General features: G+C 37.9%; 1 protein-coding gene across 2 annotated transcripts in view; it reads left to right on the plus strand.

Annotated features, from left to right (window-relative positions):
- The first annotated feature begins 299 nt into the window (after window positions 1–299).
- LOC110834429 (uncharacterized) overlaps window positions 300–20,901 on the plus strand; it is a 60,230-nt gene continuing 39,628 nt past the window's right edge. Inside the window, exon 1 of one of the 2 annotated variants that reach the window (XM_022073566.2) lies at window positions 300–369. In XM_022073566.2, coding sequence (XP_021929258.1) covers window positions 310–369 — 60 coding nt within the window. In that variant the 5' untranslated portion in view covers window positions 300–309. Of the gene's footprint in view, window positions 370–14,946; window positions 15,105–20,901 lie in introns of those variants that run through there. The other variant, XM_022073567.2, reaches the window with a different exon arrangement.

Here is a 20,901-nt window from a genome sequence, read left to right on the forward strand (position 1 = left end):
TTGTGGGTAAGCTTCCAATGTGGGTATCGGATGAGGGGTTTTGAATGTTAGGGGAGAGATTCTTAATTTTGATTAATATAGTGGCAATTTATGACTTCAAGTGAATATTACCGCAATAACGAGTTTATCATCTGATGAAACTGCTTTTTTAGACCGCGGTGACCCCTTCCCTAACACCTCTAGACACCATCTTCCCCTTCTCCCACTCCAGAAAGCTACCTCCTACATGCAGCCGAGTTTTTGTTGCAAATAAAATATGTTTGCTTGTATTCGTTGAACTCTTCGCGTGTGGAGTGTGGTGATGTGATAATGATAATTTACTTTCCCATGGGTTTATATAGCACGTACGCATTTGATCACGTCTCACGGGTAAGTTACGCTTTGAAACAAACTCAGAGCTTATGAATGCAATTAACCGCTTTTATAGCTTGTTTCCTATAACCTCGAACAAGATTTATTACACCGTATTAAAACCCACAAGCATTCGAAAAGAGATTTAAGTATAACCAAAAGGAAAAGAGTAATTTATCAGAATTCCGGGAAAGCGTTAATCCTTGTAAACCTAAAAATTGTTATTCAGTGTATACATGATATATAATTTCGTAACAATTACTGTGTAATGTAAATCAATCTATTACACTTTAAAAAGTAATCTGTACGTTTTCAAATACTTTGATAGAAAGAATAACTTTAGGAGAATTATTTAAATACTGATATAATATATCAACTTTACGAGGCTTATTCCATGATTCGTTAGATACATAATATATAGTTTAAGAATGTATACCAGTTGAATGTTGTTATTATTATATATTTCTTAAAGCTGTCATTTTACCACTTGTTTATATGTGTGAGAAACTTCGCTTCAAACATTAAGGGAGGAACACTGATTCTGTTTGAGAAAAGGGTTTTAAGGATATTTGAATCTAACAGGGATGAAGTAACAGAAGGGTGGAAAAATATGTAAAGAGGAATTTCATAATTTTTACTCTTTACAAAATATTGGTAGAGTGACGCAATCAATGACTGTCAGTTGGGCGGGGAGTGCGGTAAACATGAAATGCATACGTAATTTTAGTTGAAAATCCGCAACAGAAGAAAGTACTTGGGAGACCTAGAAATAGACGTAAGAATAATTTTAAAATTCTGATTGGATTTTTTCGCTTAGGATAAAGTCCATTATCATCTTATTGAAGTATGGCAATGAACATTCGTTTTCTATAAAAGGCTCGGGAATTTTTTTGACCAGCTGAGGGAATGCTAAATTTTAAAGAAAAAGTTGGCACCATGGAGGTAGTTGGTATGTAGCAATTGAAGATTCGTGTATGTGACCTTTACTTCTTTGATTTGGGTATGTTTAAATTCAACGTTATGAAAGAGTATAGGAGTGGAGAAAGTTTACGACCAAGAGAATCATGATTTGTTTGCTCCTGACATAGAACGCTTCAAGTGATTAAATTAATCTGTGATAGGCTGAACGCGAAATATGAATGTGGGTAAAATAAATACACAGAGATCTGATTTGCATATGTCTTGGTAATAAATCAATACACATGTGAAAATTAAAAGTTATTATTGAAATGAATCTGACTTAAATATGAAGTTCTAACTCCTAATATAGACCAATTTTAGTGTCTGGGAACATAATAATGATCTTTTCGGCTCAGTGCCAACAGGGTGTTTCATCAACTCTTGGGTAACCGAATACTCTGTACTAGGCAGTAAATGTTATTTTTTACAGCGGAAACATCAAAGCTGTGTCTGTAAAGTCTTTGGTTGCGAATATTTCAGACATATCTAAATTCTGATATATCCCTTTAAGGAATAAGATTAATATTTTATAACTAAATACAATGAATATGATTACTATAAGTTATTACTATAACTGTCCCATCACTTGTGGCTGGTTATAAAACTTGCGTAGTTTATTAAAAACTTGAAGGCAAAGCAGTAACAGTATGTGCCAACTATATCAATATTCAGTAACTTTGAATTTATTTCACAATGTGTATTTATGGATTTCGCATTATTTTCAGATTAAAGACGTATTTCCCAAACAATATCAACCGATTAATTGTCAAGCTATAAGCATTTCGAGGCCTTCAGCTTTAAAAACTCAAGCTGGATAACGACAGGAAAGTGAAATATAATAATTTTGTTAGAAGTGGTGTACCGCGGGAATTTTAAGATTTCCGTTTCACATGTCCGCGGATTTTTCCCAGTATCATGTGAAGCATTAATTTCCTATCTATGCCCAAATTTTAAATCATTTTACCTGCGTCGAACATCCTCTAAGCTCCTCAGGGAATGTGTTGCAGATGATAACCTTAGCATCAAATAGTTCTGTATCCAGCTTAACATCAAAATGGCAATTGTCCTAAGTGTCCCGTTTTACACATTTTCGTTATACTCTGCGATTTGCAGGAACGCAACCCCCAAGAAAACGAGAATCACCTGATTTGTTCCTGCGACGGATTTTGATGTGTAATTCCGTTTCTTTCTGTAACAAAAATCTGCAAAATCAAACTGTCTATGGGGTAAGTTAAACTTTTAAAAGCCGCTCCACTTACAATGTGGTTTGATTGTTCCTGTAATACCTGCACTTTCCCGCTAATCGTTACAACGCTGTTGCCATAAGAACACCAATCTGTTCCTATTATCCCATTATAAGACAGTTTCCAGAATTCCGAATTTAGCTCTAGGATAATGAGATGAGGGCGAAGATTTTGAGAATCACAACTGCTGAGATGTAGCTCACGAAATGCGATGTATCAACATGAGAATATTTGAGCGTAATGGTTACGTGGACATAATCCATAGGCTTCCCAAATTAATAATGTGTGTTACAGACAGTCTGGAACATGAAGCAAAGATTGACTTTTAGCTATAAGACCGCAGGGTGCAACAGGTTATATCCTCACCAGTTGAAGTAACATGGTGTATCTGCTAACATGTAGAAATGTGCGTACTTGGACACACAAATACACTGTTCGCTGTAACGTTTAATGTATCGCTCCAATTTAGATTTCTCTTTATATAAAGTAAATTCTGAAACTGTTTTTCACTTTCGGAAACATATTCGTTTGTGCGAGCCACATTACAGTGACATACAACGTAAAGTGACAGAGATAACGGTTTGTTTTAAATATAATGAAAATAGGATAATTTAATCTGTGACAAGATCAGACAGATGAAACCAGTTACCGGGATACTGATTATCAGGAGTGAAAGGAATACAGTACAGGTCTGTCCAAAAGTATCAAATATTAGTTCTTTCACGTACACCTGTTTATTTGTTCTCAACACGAAAATAAATCATATTTTCAAAGAAATTAATATAATTAAACCACTAAATACGCCAAGGCTGTAATTAAATTATAAACTGAAGATTTCTGTCTTCTGGGTTATTGCGCTGTGTAGTTTGGTCGATGTTAACCAACGTTTCAGAGGTCATACTGCCTCATACTGTCATACTGGCTACATGGACCGGTTAATCAGGGAAGCCATCGAGATCGAACTTCATCCTGATAACTTTAACAGGGAAGATGGACTTCACCTGAGCCGGTCCTGGAAGCCTCTGATCCACACACTCCGAGGACTCCGAGAACGAGCAAGAGTGCGCCGCCAGAACCAACCAGACCAGTAACTCGGCCCCTTTCAGGGCCTTTATCCATACAACTACACTCACCTTTCTCTCTCTACTTTCTCTCCCTCTCCCACCCTCGCCCACGTGCTACCATTGGTCCACTCCCATACCTGCTCCCATTGGCTCGGGGCAGGCTACACCTTTCACGTCCCTGCCTATAAAATCCAACTCCTCACACCCTATTGGCATATTTATCGCCCTGATGACGGAGGCAGTATGACCTCTGAAACGTTGGTTAACATCGACCAGACTACACAGCGCAATAACCCAGAAGACAGAAATCTTCATATTCACCGCTGTGAGAACCTCAAGTCTTACAAATTATAAACTTCTTGAATGAAGATTCAACTTTAGTGAGTTCCTAAGAATGGAATAGTAACCCACAATATACCTTAATAAATGTGTAAAATAATTTAATAAAATTATGCCAGTTTAGTAATAAACTTTAGAATTAAATCGTTATAATCAGAATGTTCCTCAAACGAAAGAGATTGTTGAATTTTTTACATGAAAATTTGATGAGATTTTAAAGTTAATTTATTCTGACATAGGTGAGATTTTAGGTTCTAACGGTGGCAGTCTCTAAGTTGTAAAATTTTAACGACATTTCGGAGGTACTTGCTTGCCCCCCCCCCCCCCCCCCCCCGAAATTAGAGATATAATCATCCTGATGATGTACGGAACAATCCATTTGAAACGTGTGTATACAGGTGTCCCAAGAGGAAAGGTCAATATTCTGGGAGGTCATAGACATGGCCACCAAGTTCTACAGACCTAACCCCGTCAGATTTTTGTTTCTGGGATTAGATGAAGAGTGAAGGGTACAAAGGAAAAGTGGATACACGAGACGAACTGCTCGATCACATATTGGATGTTATCGCCCGCATTAAGGTACGTCCAGATGCATTCAGACGTACAACACTCCATGTCCTCACACGAGTTGCAAAGTGCATTAGTGTTGACGGTGGAATTTTCGAAAATGTATTATACTAGGTAAACTGTACCAACTTTATCATTTTAACAATAGAAACCATTCGGAATAGGACACATGTACATATAGACTTTTTGCTTAGAATGACCGATACTATGACCTCCAAGAATATTGACCTCTCCTCCTGGGACACTCTGTATATATATATATATATACGAGACTACACGGCGCAACAACCTAGAAGACAGTCCATCTTCATTTACCAATATAATTTTTCTTCGTTACAGTAACGCGTGAATAAAATAACTAAACTAAAAACATGTCTTTCAAAAGTAAAATGTTCCAATTTTATTGTTGGCATAAAATTCGAGCTTCCGCGGCTAATAAATGCACTGAAAATTTCTCGGCCCATCAGACGCATTATCGTTTATTAGACGACCAGCATTTCGAGAATTAGGCCTAACGTTGGAGACAAGAGGAAGTTTCCAAAACGTTTTTGTCACTTACAATGACGCGTCTAGTCACACAAGAGGATTATAATGCATGTATTATAGATGTGACATTATAATAAAGAGATCTTGCAGATGCCGATGTAAAAGTGGCGTTTTGGGGATTTCTCAGGACATCTTGAGCACACGTTAATTAACAGTTGCTTACCAACAACCGTACTTCACACGCTGTAAATATTCCAGAGAGATAGTGGCTCGTGATAATTCTTTACGAATCACGAAAGAAATGAAAACGAGTTAACGTGAAACAAAGTTTCAAACAGAAACATGAGAAATCTTGATTTTAATTACTAGATTATAAGATTAATTTCACAGAACTTAAAAAATAAAACAATACAGAGTCTATATATAAATTTCCCACATATAATTTCTTTTTTGTATTGTTTGTTAACTCTTATTCTGTGAAAAGTTCTCTCACAAAATTTGGTAACAATTTATTGTAATGTCGTGGCAGACTAGGTAATGAGTTACAGTCGCTAATGTAACCAAGAAAATATTGTGAGCACTGGTTTAAGAATTTTATAATTTCTAGACTGCATTAATTAAAGATAAACTATAACCAATTTATCTTGGGCGTGCGCAGTACTGAATGTGTGGCGTGGAATACAAATAAACTGACGAAATAGCAAAGTTGCAAACACTGTTTTGTCGTCGTAATTTGTTTGTCACTGGTTCGGTAAAGGACGAATATATATATTTGATTTAGGCCGGGAAATTTGAATAAATATCCTACGTATTTGTTAAAGTCACGATTTGTCAGTTATGCTTTTGCTTAAATGCGTTTACTGATTATGTAAACCGGTAAGGAAATATCATTTGCCGGCTCCCGACTGCGTGGCCTACCGCCAAGAATTACAAAGATTTTCCCGATGAGAATCAAGTATCGCTCTATGAAAACAATACAATAAAATCATCTCTCCTATGGAGGTCTAACAAAAGGAAACTACACATTTCACCACGTAAAAAGTAATAAGGACTATTGCCTAGGAACGGTTTTTTTTAGTGAAAATAGATCTTCAGCGGGCTGTTAAAAAGTAGAATTTATTAATTATAGGCTATAATTCGTGGTCGATGGTGTGATATTATTTTAAAATGTGAACGCGCCAACTATAGATAAGGATGATAAGGTAAAAGATGGCTTTTATGGAGAATTAGGGCGTGTATTTGATCAGATCAGATCACATGAAAATTCTGCTAAGAGACTTCAATTCCAAAATTGTTCGGGAGGATATTTTCAAACCTACTATAGGGAGAGAAAGTTTGCATGAATTTAGTAATGACAATGGGGTGAAATTAGTGAACTTTGCCACATCCAAAAATCTGATCGTCAAAAGCACAACATTCCCACGTCTTAATATCCATAAGCACACTTGGACTTCGCTGATGGGATGACTCTAATCTAATTGATCACGTTCTAATCCATCGGAGGAGACAAACAAACATCGTAGACGTGCGATCTTGTAGGGGAGCGGACTGTTATACTGACCATCATTTAGTGATAACCAAATTGAGGGCAAGACTGGCGGTCAGAACACAGGTGGGGCAGATATACAGCATTAAGAAATTCAATGTCAAAGGACTGACCGATGTAGAAAGTAAGCAAGAGTAGTAGTTATACCAGGTGATTCAAAAAGGACTTTACAACTTTGAAAGTGTATAGAAATTTAATCACAAAGCTTACAGAATCGGTTGAGGTGTCATTTTGTAGCAAAACAAATCAAGTTTGACTCACGTTGTGCTGAGGTACCGAATTCCGTCACCGCGAGCGCAAGCGGCTACTTTCACAGGTGCGGAGCACGCTCGCTGTGTGCTGCGGTTTGAAGAAACGAAATCTGCGACAATGGTTTAACGAAATTTTCGCACCCAGTATGGCAAGGATCCTCCCAGTAGACCTACAATTTACTCTTGGCACAAGAATTTTGTTGAGACTGGTTGTTCTGTTCGCCATGACAAACTCCAGGTCGCCCGCGTGTTTCTAGTGCCGTTGTGGAACATGTTCGTGACAGCTCAAAGGTGAATGTGTTTTGTGCCCTTAGCAAAGTTAAAGTGTACGGCCCGTTCTTTTTCCATGAGAGAATCATCAACGGTATTGTGTATCTGGATATGCTGGAAAATTTTCTCATACCACAGTTAAACGAAGATGACCAAAAAGGACGCATTCACTTCCAGCAAGACGGCGCACCACCTCACTACCTCACAGAAGTCCGGGATTTCCTCAATAACCGTTTCCCAGGTCGGTGGATTGGTCGAACAGGGTCGATAGCATGGCCACCTCATTCTCCAGATTTGACACCTCTCGATTTTTTCTTATGGGGTTTCATTAAAGATCGCGTGTATGTTCCACCCTTACCTGCCAATCTCACTGAGCTCAAAGCTCGAATCACCGCCGCAGTTGCAGAAGTGACACCGGATATGCTGGATCGTGTTTGGCAAAAAAAATATTTCAGGTGGGATGTCTGCAGTATCACCAATGGCAATCACATCGAACAAAAATGACTGTTTGAGGTAAAACGTGATTTGTTTTGCTACAGAATGACACCTCAACTGATTCTGTAAGCCTTCTGAATAAATTTCTATACACTTTTAAAGTTGTAAAGTCCTTTTTGAATCACCCTGTATATGAAAATGTTACGCGTGATTGACCAAGTTTTCAGTATTGACGGTGGATATCAAAATTTATTTTAAAGTTGTTGCTCCATAGATAGCATTCATAAATGAATCTAAGGGGGGAAATGGTATTAAAGCGATAATGGAAAAGAAGAGAGCGCAGAATATAGGTCAAATGTCAATTGGCCATCTGAGCTAGCACTTAAATAATATTCAGTCTCTGTGATGGATTCAAAGGCTGACTGCATGACTCTCGTACATTATACGTTGTGCACTAATTTTAGAGATCGCAGCTTGCTTCAAAATGTTGTCAGATTTGTTAGTACTTTATTTCCCAGAGGTTGTTCAAATGATCGAAGTAAAAAAACTAAATATTTCCTACCTGAAACAAAATGAAATATTAACATCAATAAATCGGCGTTTTGATGTTAAATAGGACATGTGCTTACATGCATATGCCTTAGGACATCTACCATTGATTGGTTCTTGTGAACATGGTAATGAACATCCGCTTTCATAAAAGGCGGAGAATTTCCTGAATACCTGAGCAACTACTAGCTCTCTTGGGTTGCGTCTTTTGTGTTTTTACTTAAACACATAATAAAAATCACGTAAACATGTATAAGCCCTATATTTAAGATTTTCACTGAGATTAAGAAATCCTGAATTTTTTATTGTATTTCAAAGTCCCGAAAACAGTGATACTTTAATAACTTTGTACACATTGTTGAAGACAGTCAGTATAGTGGCTGTCTACAGACTGGACGACCGGGGTTCGATTCCCGACGGGGGAAGAAGTTTTTCTTCTAGCCTCTGCGTCCAGACCAATTTTAGAGCCCACCCAGCCTCCTATCCAATTGGTACCGGGGACCTTTCCAGGGGGTAAAACGCAGCCGGGGCATGATGCTGACCACTCACCCCCATCTAGTTACGAGGTCAAGAATGAGTAGAAGCTCTCTAGTGTCTCCCCTCCCAAGCTCATACATGACGTGTAGCGGGACTGCTACACTTTCCACTTACAATCTTCACAGCTTTTTACTTTTACTTACTTTGTTGAAGACAGACTATGAACTACTTGGACAATGAATTTCTGTAATTCTAATCACGTCTAAAGTTTAATTTTAGGGGTTTCGGGTAAGAAGCAACGTGGTGTACACGAACATGCAGTCTGGTCCACTGTATCACGTCGAAAAACACGAGCTATAAACGTGACCTCCGTTCCTACATTCCTATTTTGCAGTAAGAATCACGTCCCTTTCGCTCCTCTATCAAATGCGCATTGTGCCATTTTTGCTCTGTTTGAGGGTTGAACCACGTTTCCTCATTTCGGTGGGCGGACTCCACATACCTGAGCAAGGTCACTTTGTGTACTGACATAACTCGGCAGACTGTTCATGCACGGTGCAGTACAGCTAGTTCAGAGTGACACGAAGCGTCATGTGACGATGCGCAGAAGCTACTGCGCTGCTATGTAGGTAAGACAGTCGACTAGCGCGTACCACAAGCGTGTGAAAGAAAGGATTCGAAGTTCCTCGAGCAATGCGTGTAGCATTAGGTTACAAAGCCTGTAGCTGTATTTCTCTTCCAACAAAGCACAAAAGAAGATATAAATCTAATTGAATTTCAGAGAATGTGCGGAACGATACGAAAATCACAGACAAAAAAACTTTTCAAAGCACAATTCAGATTTTAAGAAATAAAGGCAATGATTCATACTATCGAAAAATATACATTAAATGGATTAGATAAAAGGAAAACAGAGACAGTTGAAATGAAGTTCAGTAGCTCAATGTACTATCCTAGATCAGAACCGAAGTACATACAAACGTTTGGAATTTAAAAATAAATTCAGAAAATTAAAATAAAATCATTGGATGCAAATGTGGTCGTATAATATCATAGAAAGTGTGAACAGTAGCTAATAGTCAAATTATTACTGCAAGATTTGCTATAAAATGTGTGGGGTGACCGAAATTATCGATGTTTTCCGAGGAGGTCGAATGAATGCAGAATGCTCTACTGTACCAAGAATATTCTGATGGACAGTCTGTATCAACAGATCTTGAGAACAAACAGTATCTGTCTTTGGCTGTGCATTTTTCACGAATACTTTATCTATTCTTTGTTTGTAACTGAGTCCTATCGTGTGTATGGGATGTCAAACAAATTAATTGTGCAAGAAGAGAGAAGCGCTTGCCAAAGGTTGGAGACAGACTGACAGTAGGAACCGTGGAAAATTAGCAGCTGCAAAATGTCGCTGACCTCTCGATATGCCATGTGAAGTGTGTAATGTTGATATCGGATCATCACAAAAGAAAGAGATGTTTTTGTGATGAGTCTGAAGAATTGAATGGGTCATTTCTAAATCACACGAGTCAACGTTTGTAATGACTGAGTTGTTGCCCCCATGGAAATTATCAGGGCTAAATGCATCGTTTCCTATGAGAACCACATCAGACCAATCCAATTTTACGCTTGGACAGCCCTATCTGTCTTCTTTCCCGTTAAAATGACATGAGGAATGGACTCTTGTTAACTTCAAGATTTTGGTTTTTACCGTAAGGAAACCACTGAAATCCACAGCGACTTATATAGGTCATCCAGCAGTGACAAAAGGCACATAATTACTTGTGTCATACAATGTTCCTTCATTATTATGCGAGTACTTGCAAAAACAACACGGATCCAAAAATAACTTTGGCATGTACTTGTAGATACAAACGATTTTAATGAAATGTAACTGTCTAAAAATGACATACTTTCCTATTATTCTTGGGGAAAAATAAACAAAACTTAATATAAACAATGTGTTTGCTGGAATTTTTTTTAGTTTTCTCGAAACTGAATTTTGTGGACTCATGTCGAATAATGGTCTGAAGCAGGTCGTCAGCCATATGCCTGCGGACACCTCGTTACAATCCGTGTGACGAGAATTGTATTCGCAATTTACAGTTTTTTAAAAAATTGTTTCTTGCTCGCTGTGTATATGTGAATACATGAGGTGCAAGACCTATTCTGAATCTAATTACAAATTTTAAATTACATCTTTTCCCCAATATATTCATATGATGCTTCCTCTAAATAACAAACTTCTCCTAAATACATGGCAGAGATCAAAGCTGTTGTGGGGAGATTTCATTTTGATTCTGTGCCAGCATTTCGAAGGAATAACACAATGAAACGTCTACAGTCTTCTGGGATGTTGGTTCATGAAGTCAGGTTCACCGACTTAGACTTGCTGCCTCTATCTTCAGGGCAATGATCTCTCTGATGATGGAGGCCGTAAACACCGCTGAAACGTCGGAAACTTCTACCAGACTAGAAGGCATAATATCTCGGAAGACATGCTCGCCGGCGTGTTAACCCGAAGTACAACATTATGAAAAACGTCAAATCCCACAAGTGTCTCTAAAGTCCCCGACAACAACCGCCCCAAAGTCTTCTGGACACACCGTTCTAGACATTCGCTGTTTCATAATATCAATATGACGGGCATTTATTAGTTTTTGAGGTAGGCCCACAGTTTATACACATGGCATTTTAGCATTTGGTTCTACTCTAATCATCAGGTGACTGGTTATCATTGTACTGACTCATTTTTACTTTTAGGATTAGTGGCGGCTGTACCGACCTAGTGACCGAGTTCGTGCCTATATATACAATATATTCAAGGGGCTTGTAGTGTTAATCAAATATAGGCTTTGTACCGTTGAATGGAGTTGTGATTTTGAAGCAGGTTAAACTAACCATTATAATTCTCATTGCTGTTATAATTATTAATATAGACAACGTTTAATTATTTTAAGGACTATATTTTAGGCATGTTAAAGATAATCTTGTACTTGTATGTACGTGGTCGGTGATATACAAAGATAATTCAACTGTATTGCATGAACACAGGTTCAACCCTGGGGAGTTCTGCAGCTTCGTTGCATTGTATATTTTGTTTTGCATGTAATCATGACATGACGACACTGGCAGACTGTGCAGTATTTCGAAAGGACATGTTAATGTAAGATTGCAGCTTACATCAGTGTGTTTCATTTTTCTTTTCTGTTCCCATTGAATTTAACCATAAGCAGTAGTGGCCGATATAAATTGATCACGCCTACAAATCGATTTTGATATCGAGAGCACGCACGATATTTCCTTTTATGATCCTTAAATTGCAAACCATCGCCAGGCAATTCAACTGGCGATCGTGTTTCTGATGTCTTCATTTACTGACCTACAGTTTTCATGAGGTTGATGACTCATAAACTAGAAAAAATGTAAACTACTTAAATAATAAAAGTGTTTATTTATTATGATAAGTCAACGATTCGTGCTATATAATGTTTCATTATTTATCGCCGTGGTGGAGCGTAGAGAACGCTTGATGCATTAAACAATTGTTAAAGAATGAAACAGAGACATGCATCGCTATTTATGCAAAAATTCGACAATTTAACCTAGGAAAAACTTAATTAGAATTGTTTCCTTGTTACACTGTGTATGAATCATTGGACAGATATTAAAACTAAAAAGAAATCCAGTAGATTCGTCTGTAACAGATTATTATCAGAGTCACTATTAAGTAAGACGTGTAAGTTGGGAAGGTGTTATAATTTCGAAAAATGTAACTGTGTGGCTTCTATAACAGAATTGTAATAAATTTGCGTTTTCCGAATGACAGGTAAAAATGTTGTATTAATTTGCAGAAACAATAACCAATTAGACATTGAACTAACTCCGTATTGTACATGACTAATGTGAAGAATTTCCTCAAATTCTTCTGGAAAGCCTAATGATTATCCAAAAATCTGTGACAGCACTTTATTCATTAATATTTATGTTACATATTATTTTATTGTTATCACTTATGTGTTCTATTTTGTGGTGGACCCAGATAGCTGCAAATAATTTTATAACCATATTAATTTTGAAACGTGAATTTCTTGACTACAAACAAAATTATATTTGTTTGTTTCATGTTAAGTTGTGCAATGGAAACACGTGATACGAATAAATCTGCATTCTCCTTGCGTTAAGCCTATATTGTTCAAAATTCTGCAGACAAGCATGGGAAGTCAAAATTTAGATCGCGATTTCAACATTCCTATTGCTGTCTGAATGATACGAACAGCCGAAAGGCCATGGCTTCCCTGTAACTCTTCAAACCCCAACGTCAACTGCAAAATCCGCCTTCTCTGACAATCAGCAACTCAGCATTTTGCCGACACAGTATTTATGGGTTTACTATAATTCTCAGAATAAACAACGATTATTTCCTCAAAAAGCATTAGTCAGTTGGTCTTTGTAGTAGTGAACTGTTGTGTTTTCTTTGTAGCACGGAGAGAATTTTTAAATATTATTTAGACGGGGTTCGCCTTCAACGAGTTAAGGCATTTGACGCATCACTTGGTACGAAGAACGATTGAAAATACAGAGATCACGACAATGTAACAATGCGGGGCAACGCTATTAATGCACAATATTAAAGTCACGACATGTCAGTTGAGAATTGTACAATTTGGTTTTAATGCGTGCTTGGCATTTAATCATACATTTCTATCAGCATCATCATCACGGCTTGGAACAAGCATCTGAAAGACGTGTTGTCAAGATGTTTCCACACATCAAACCATGTCATGAGATAATTGGATCGACGGCTTTCTTGAGTTTCCTTGCTTTCGTACAGTTTCAGCTATACAAAGATTTTTAAGAAGGCAAAACTTTAAAATTTAAAGAATTCACTCATTGCACTTTTCCTCAAAGTTTTGTGAAATCAGCAAGAAACATTAATATAAAACATTTTTACTTCAATATGAAACGTATCCACGGTCAGTATAAATGTCACGAAGTTTTTAACATCCTGTATGCTAAATATTCCAAGAATATACAGGCCTGCTAGCAGAGTTCACTGAGACAAATGCCGGATATTCTTTGTCTCATACTTATCGCAAGATATCTCCGAGCTTCGTTCACATTCACGCATAGTACTGTACACAATTTGTTGGACAGCCAGCCGTGATACGATAGCGTACGAGGTCTCCCCACAATTGACCTTTTCATCTTCCCAGCTTCTCGTACTGTGACGTAGCTGAGACTTAAATATATATTGCGTTCAGTACACTCAGCATGTAACGACTACAAATAAAGTTTTCGTGCTGAAAGGGGTTCAGTTAGTGGAAATTTTACATCAATTCCTCGGATTTCGGTGCAGATATTCAAGCATAAATCATATATGTTCAAATCTCCTACTCGTGTATCCAAATCATGTTATTATTTTTAACCAACCTTACCGAATATAACCTAACATAACTCTAACCTAACCTAATCGGATGAGCGGAATTTTAGAGTGTTCAAAACGTTATCTAAGTGTGGTTCCAGCGTGATATGATGCCAATAGTCTATTGATGTATGCGGGATTTACGTGTCATCCAATCGTGACGTTCTCGAAACATAACAGGATGATACAAAACAACATAACTTAACCTAACTCACATTAAACTTTCAGGATTAAATGGAACCTAACCTCGCCTCCTCTGACATAACCTCAAGGTGTCTAAGAGCTCCATTTGACGTATGCTGCTTAGGAAGTAAAGCGGTACGTTACTAGCGAATCGATAAACGTCATGCTTGATTTGTTTTAAACTTGACTGGTAACTTTTTATGACACTGTAAATTATATAATAGTCACTGTTGACAAAGTAAAACAATCAATAACGATACTACGAATAGCGAAAAGCAACAAAGCCGAATGTCTTTGTACCAATGACTAAATGTTCTCCACTCAGGGTTGGGGAGGGGCGTTAAGTATGCGCGCAATATCAGTTAACTACCGGACCTTCTACGTCAAATACTTGCTCACTTCTCGCGTACAGCAGCGAGCTTTCGTCTGTCTTTACATTCGGCGATCAGTAGACACGGTAGTAACGTGTAATTACCTGTCCTTTGCACATTTCCTTCATTTATTCGACGCTACATAACCTCATTACTTGATGCAAGGTCATGAAGTTATATAACTTTCATGTTGGCTTAGTTGGTAATACTGCTCATATTTACGATCTCGTAATTACTGGATACCAGGTAGGTGTTCGCTATGAGGAACTGGGTGGCATTTCAAACACGTGCACTTAAACCATTTTTGCATGCTGAGACTTACAACAGGGAGAAATAACCGATGAAGAACAAGAACCTTTATATTGCCCTCTCTTCTCTCTTCCTCTTGACGTCACGTTTGAAGACCGGTTTTGGGATGAACGTTTACATTATAGAGTAGTGAAGGTAACAGCGAGTTCCCGTACTGACGAGTACGTGTGCAGTGTTGTGCCTAGCTGCAGGGGTGAGACAGGGCAGTGCTACAGTTTGCGCTGCGCGCTGCAGTTCTGGTTTATGACAAATTCGTAGCATGCAGAACGGACTTCTGGTAAGTACCACCACTTCCCATCGTTATTCTACCAGCAGTTCATAGCAAAAGTTAAGGTCAACAAAGATGTCTATGAGGATTAGGGTATCTCAGTCAATATTCTGACTGGACTGTGGGCTGGGCGACTGGTGTTCGAGAACCGGAAGAGACAGAATTTTTCTCATTCAGACCGAATCCGTACCCATCACAGACTCCGATCTTATGGGTACTGGAGCTGAAGAGATCCGGGATGTGTAGCTGACCACTCTTCTGCATCTAGCATCGAGGTTAAAATGGCATGGAGCCATTTCTCCACTGACCTGCAGGGCTCCATAGTGTTGTGATTAGTGTAATAGCAAGTCTATCGTTTTTTGTTGAAGTTCACACTCAAGTCAGGACTTAACATAAAGAAATATGAGAAACGTGAAGAGAATTTGAACCCTCTTAACCTCGGCTTTAGGTAGAAGGCATTATAAGCTTCGCACGCAAGTCCCATGGGATTGCAATGGAAGACGAAAAAAAATCTGGCGCTGTAAGCGTTTAAAGTAATGTAACTTAAATTTGGTATTAGTTGAATTTACACCTATAACGCAGTTTTGTTTGCCCCTGGGAAAGAAGAAGTTTACGGTACTCCCAACACGGAAGAGGTTGACTCCAGTGTCAGACTTACACATATTTAAAAATGTGTTAATGACATCTAAAATACCCTAAATTAAGTACAAAGTTCATAAAATAAATTTGATATTGAAATACACGTATGAAAACTATCAAATTAATTCATTCATTCATTGGTAAACGAATTTTAGCAGAAATGTTTCCCAAAAATATCAAATTAATCATTATTAAGTGAATAATATACATTTCTTATGGAAAATGAAGTTAGAAAAATTTGTTCATGTCGTTTTTGAATTATGCAATACACGCAGACGAGCAGACCCTACGACAAATACTGAATAGAACATTTCAGAACTATAATAAGTAGTAGCAGAGAAAGTTCACAGTAAATGTATGTGACATTTGGAGCTAATTATAAGGCTGCGATGTGAAACTTTTAATAGCAGTGAACATTTTAAAAGTAATGGGCTACTATGCTGAAGTACATTCGTCGAAAGATTTAAAGAATGAATCAGAACAGCTTTAATACGCATGCCAAAAAAAAAACGTTTAAATATACATGCTAACGATTGTAAATATTGTTTCTTTGAAATAACGAAAGCCTTTTGAAATGACATACAAACCTTCATTTTCTTGTCGTATAAATACTCTTAAAATATGTGTGGTTACATACTGACAAACGTTTCAGGGGAATTTGCTGCCTCTGTCATCAGAGTTGTGATGGGGGTAGTAAGCTCGTTTGAAACGTACGTCAGTGTCTACCAGGCTAGATGGCATAACATCCTACAAGACAGCCATCTTGAGTATTATTGATGCAGGAATTATGAAAGTATTTTTTGCTAGAACAAGTTCATTAGAGTACAGTATTCACCACTTTGCAAATTACGCTTATGAAGAATGCCCCAAAAAGACGTAGACACATTAGACCACGGAACTATCCCCGCCTTTCATCAGCTGTGTGGAGACCAGGGCATTTGGTGCCAACAATACGAGGGAGGCAACCCGCATTACCATCTTTATGTCAGGTCCTAACTTGACAACGCTTCTCCCGATCAATGGATCATTCTAGTACCCACCCCCCTCCGCGCGATCGCCAAATAATAACCCCACTTGACTCGTTCTTGTGGGCTTACTTGAAGGACGGCGTATGCAGCACAAAGCCACAAAGCAGCCGGCCCAACAGCAATTTTGGTAGCCGCTTGTCAGTCAGTTGTTCTCCGTTGTCAAATACGCCACGAAAGGTGGTCATTTTGAACATCTAAACTAGATTCGTCCTTTGAAAATGTTACAAAGTTCAAATATCTGGGAACAACAATAACAAATCAAAATGATACTCATGAGGAAGTTAGGAGGAGATTAAATTCTGGAAATGCTTGCTATTTCTCAGTTCAAAATATTTTGTCTTCCCGTCTGATTTCTAAGAACCTGAAAATTAAAGTACACAAAACAATAATTTTACCCGTTGTTTTGTATGGGTGCGAAACATGGTCTCTCACTCAGAGGGAGGAACACAGATTGCAGGTGTTTGAGAACAGGGTGTTGAGGAGGATATTTGGGCTTAAGAGGGAAGACGATGGGGCGTGGAGAAAACTGCATAATGATGAGCTTAAAAATCTGTACTCCTCAGGGTGATTAAGTCGAGAAGAATGAGATGGGCTGGGCATGTAGCGCACATGGATGGGGCAAAAGTTTGCAACGGGTATTGGCGGGTAAGCCTGAGGGAAAGAGTCCGCTGGGGAGACCTAGACGTAGATGGGAGGATAATCTCAAGCGAGATCTATGGGAGATAGGAGTTGAAGGAGACTGGATTTTGTTGGTCCAGGACAGGGTCCGGTGGAGGGCTTTGGTTAATTCGGTGATGAACCTTCGGGTTCGGTAAGCCATCTGGTTAGTTAGTTAAACTAGATTCGTCAATATATTTAGGGCCAATGCTGACGTATATAATGATTTAGTTTGTTAAAATGTTTTTCAGTTATAGAATATGTGTATAATGTTCGCGACTGTAATCTTGAGACTTGCAAAGACGTCCAAACCGTTAAAGGCAGAAGCTATCTTTTCTCCTTCCTCCTTCACCCCACTTCCTCACCCCCGCAAGTCTCAAGATTATAGTCGCGGACTATACATCGTTTTGGGACAACTGTAGGTTCTGTTATTTTTCGTTACGTAAACACTGTGTGCCGAAAAATACTTCACTACACTGAAGTAAAAGAAGGAAGTTGAGTGAAAGTAATGTTTGTTTAAACATTGTTACGCAGTTAATAGTGTTAGGTTGTGTTTGTTTATTTATGGTTTACTTAATGACGCTGTCAATAACTCAGATAAAAAATTGATTTCGATTATAAAATGACAATCATTGACGCATAGCATAAATGGCATTGATAATGAATAAGAGTGTTTGAGAACAAGGAATTCACGGTTTAATTTATACATTAGAGGAAGTATAAAAAGTGAGAAAAATCGGAATAATAATAAGCTAAATGAACGATATTCTACATTCTAAAATATTATCAGTGAGGATGTGTTGGGACATGAATGTAGCATGCATGACAGATGAGAAATGCTTACGTACATATTAGCTGCAAATCCTAAAATGGAGACAACTTTGGAGACCTTGGAATGATAGATGGAGCCAGACGGTAAAAGTGCATTAAATAAATGTGGTGTGAGAATGTGGACAGATTTCATCTGGCTCAGGTTAAGTTTCAGTGGCGGAACCTTGTGAACACGGAAATAAGCCTTCAGATTTCATAAACGTCGAGGAGTTTGTTAACCAGCTAAACGACTATAATCTTCTAATGAATGGTTTCATTTATTGAAATTAATTACGCACACATAACCTTAAAAGTTATCTCTCAATTCTGGTTCCTTTAATGAAATGTAATTTTATATTCTCTGGCAAAATGTAAGAAAATTGTCTTCAGTTTGAGAGAAGATCGAATACTTTATTTACGTGTTTTCTATTTTCAATGAAATCTCATTTTTCCATCTTCGTCTATCTCAATAACATGTACCGGATCTTTCCGTGGTACACAACATATGGCTTGAGGCTGCATGCGACCCTGGTGGCGGCCTGCGAAAGTTTTACTCACTAATCGTATTCACGTATACAACGTTTCAATAATGGAGCGATGTTACGGGATCTGAGAGACAGAACAGACTGAAGGTTGGTTTGTAGGGAAGGAGTATCAAATACCTTAGGGGCTGAGGTGTAATTGTGCAACGACGCAACAGGGAAATCTGAGAAAAAGGTTTTCTTCTCTATTGATTCTCTGCTCCACTGATTACTATATCCGCTTTAATATCAGTTTGACAATGGATACGAATGTGTTAACTACTGTATGTATTTTAGATTCTTAAAATAAACGAGAAAAATATCATCCAGACTCTCTTGTTTTGGAACTCCATGGGGAGACCTTATTCAAAAAGCGAAGAGTTGATCAATTACTCAAGACACTTTCAAGAACATAACATTTCATTACCGTTTTCACAAAAATTCATCTCTGATCCATTTACTTATAATATAATAGCCAGTGTCCGTTATTATTGACTGTACGAGTGCGTTATTTATGTGACACGGAAGGAATTTAAATTAAGTTGTGGTGGTTGTTATTTTGGCTAAAGAAGTGAAAACGCGGATATGGTGGCGCCAATGGTAAGGCCTGGCGGGAGTCTGATGTCAGGCGATCTCTTCTGTGTTCGTGCGTTTGGCAGAAATCTGGCATCAGTCGCCAAGATGTTTTACAAAGACATTTATAAATGTAGTGCTTTTAATGAAATTTTAAAAGATAACGCTGTAGTAAACTGTGTTAGTTTTGAACACAATAAAAATTTAACATCCATCAACTTTGACGAGGTATACTAAGCCAGTTTCCTGAGAATGATGAATGATGTCTACACCGTTCCGCTTTATTTTTGTAATTTTATTCTCCCTTCTATGCCTAGGTCTTTTAATTAGCCTATTCCTTTTAGTTTTTTGATCAAGGCATTTTATGCCCCTTAATGTCTCCTACTCGTGCCATACGCTACGACCATCTGGTAATTTGGAAAAGAATAGGTGGGTAATACGTATGGAACTGCTTTCTAGGAAATACTGTACGAATTTGCTATAACGTCCTGTGGTGAGGACGGATAAAGGATATTCAAGAAAATAATCAATATTAATGTGTTAATGCTTCTTAATGTATTTTGTAGAGATCCATGAAAATATATCACCGCATATGTAAATAAAGAATTAGGCTTACATTTTGTTCCAAGTTAAGCTTCAAAAACACTAGAACAAATTATTTAACTCATATTGCGATCTTCTCGATTGTTACACCTTAACTTTGTAGGTTATTAAAAAGTATTGTTGGAACCTGCTGCTTCAATATTCGAAGAAGATTTTTAAGGTCAAGAATTCGGACGGGTTAAGTTGGAGGGAAGAAGATTGACATCAATCTTCTTGTACTCCCTGGCCTGGGCAGCATGTTTCTCCGAAACGTCGGTACCCACTTATAAAGTGCACAATCTCAAATCTCAGAGTCGTAAAACTTCAATTCTTAAAATAACGATTTAAAGTAACAGGATGATGAGGAAAATATGATAACAAGGATCTACGTAATTTTTGCTTTTGGCCAAAATGTGAGATGGCCAGGGCATGTGCACTAATGCGAAATACGAAAATGCATACTGGGATTTGGTCGGAAAATCTGATAGGGGGAGACACAAGTTAGAAGGGATAATATTAAAATAGATATCGCAATAACATTTGTGATATATGCGCACTATTGTGAATACGGCAATGAATTTGCGGTAGCCAAAAATGGCTAGCCATTTCTTTAAGTGCAGGGCGATTACAGTCTACTTAAGAATTCTTTTCACCTTCTTTGCTTTGGTAATGCAAATGCTTAGAAAAAGTACTCATAAAAACATGACAATCTCTTCATAATGTCGATAGTTTTTTGGTGAAAGCGGTTAATTGAATAACATTATCTCAATGAACTGCCCCAGTATTCGCATGAAGTGACACCAACCATGTTGGTTCCAACGTTGGTCTGTCTGACTTCTTCTCATTCGAGTGGATCCTGGTTCAAATATCAAACGTGACATCATCTATCCTGTCTCAGCTTTTACGTGGTTTTCCTCGGTCTTTCCAAATTCCAGATTACTGCCCAGAAATAGTCCGCCACCACTTCCTCTCCAATTCTTTCAATATACGAGGCGA

Source organism: Zootermopsis nevadensis, unplaced genomic scaffold (assembly GCF_977971745.1).
Source record: "Zootermopsis nevadensis isolate Lab colony 2312 unplaced genomic scaffold, Znev_1.0 Znev_ptg000016l, whole genome shotgun sequence".
NCBI classification, from domain to species: Eukaryota; Metazoa; Arthropoda; class Insecta; order Blattodea; family Termopsidae; genus Zootermopsis; species Zootermopsis nevadensis.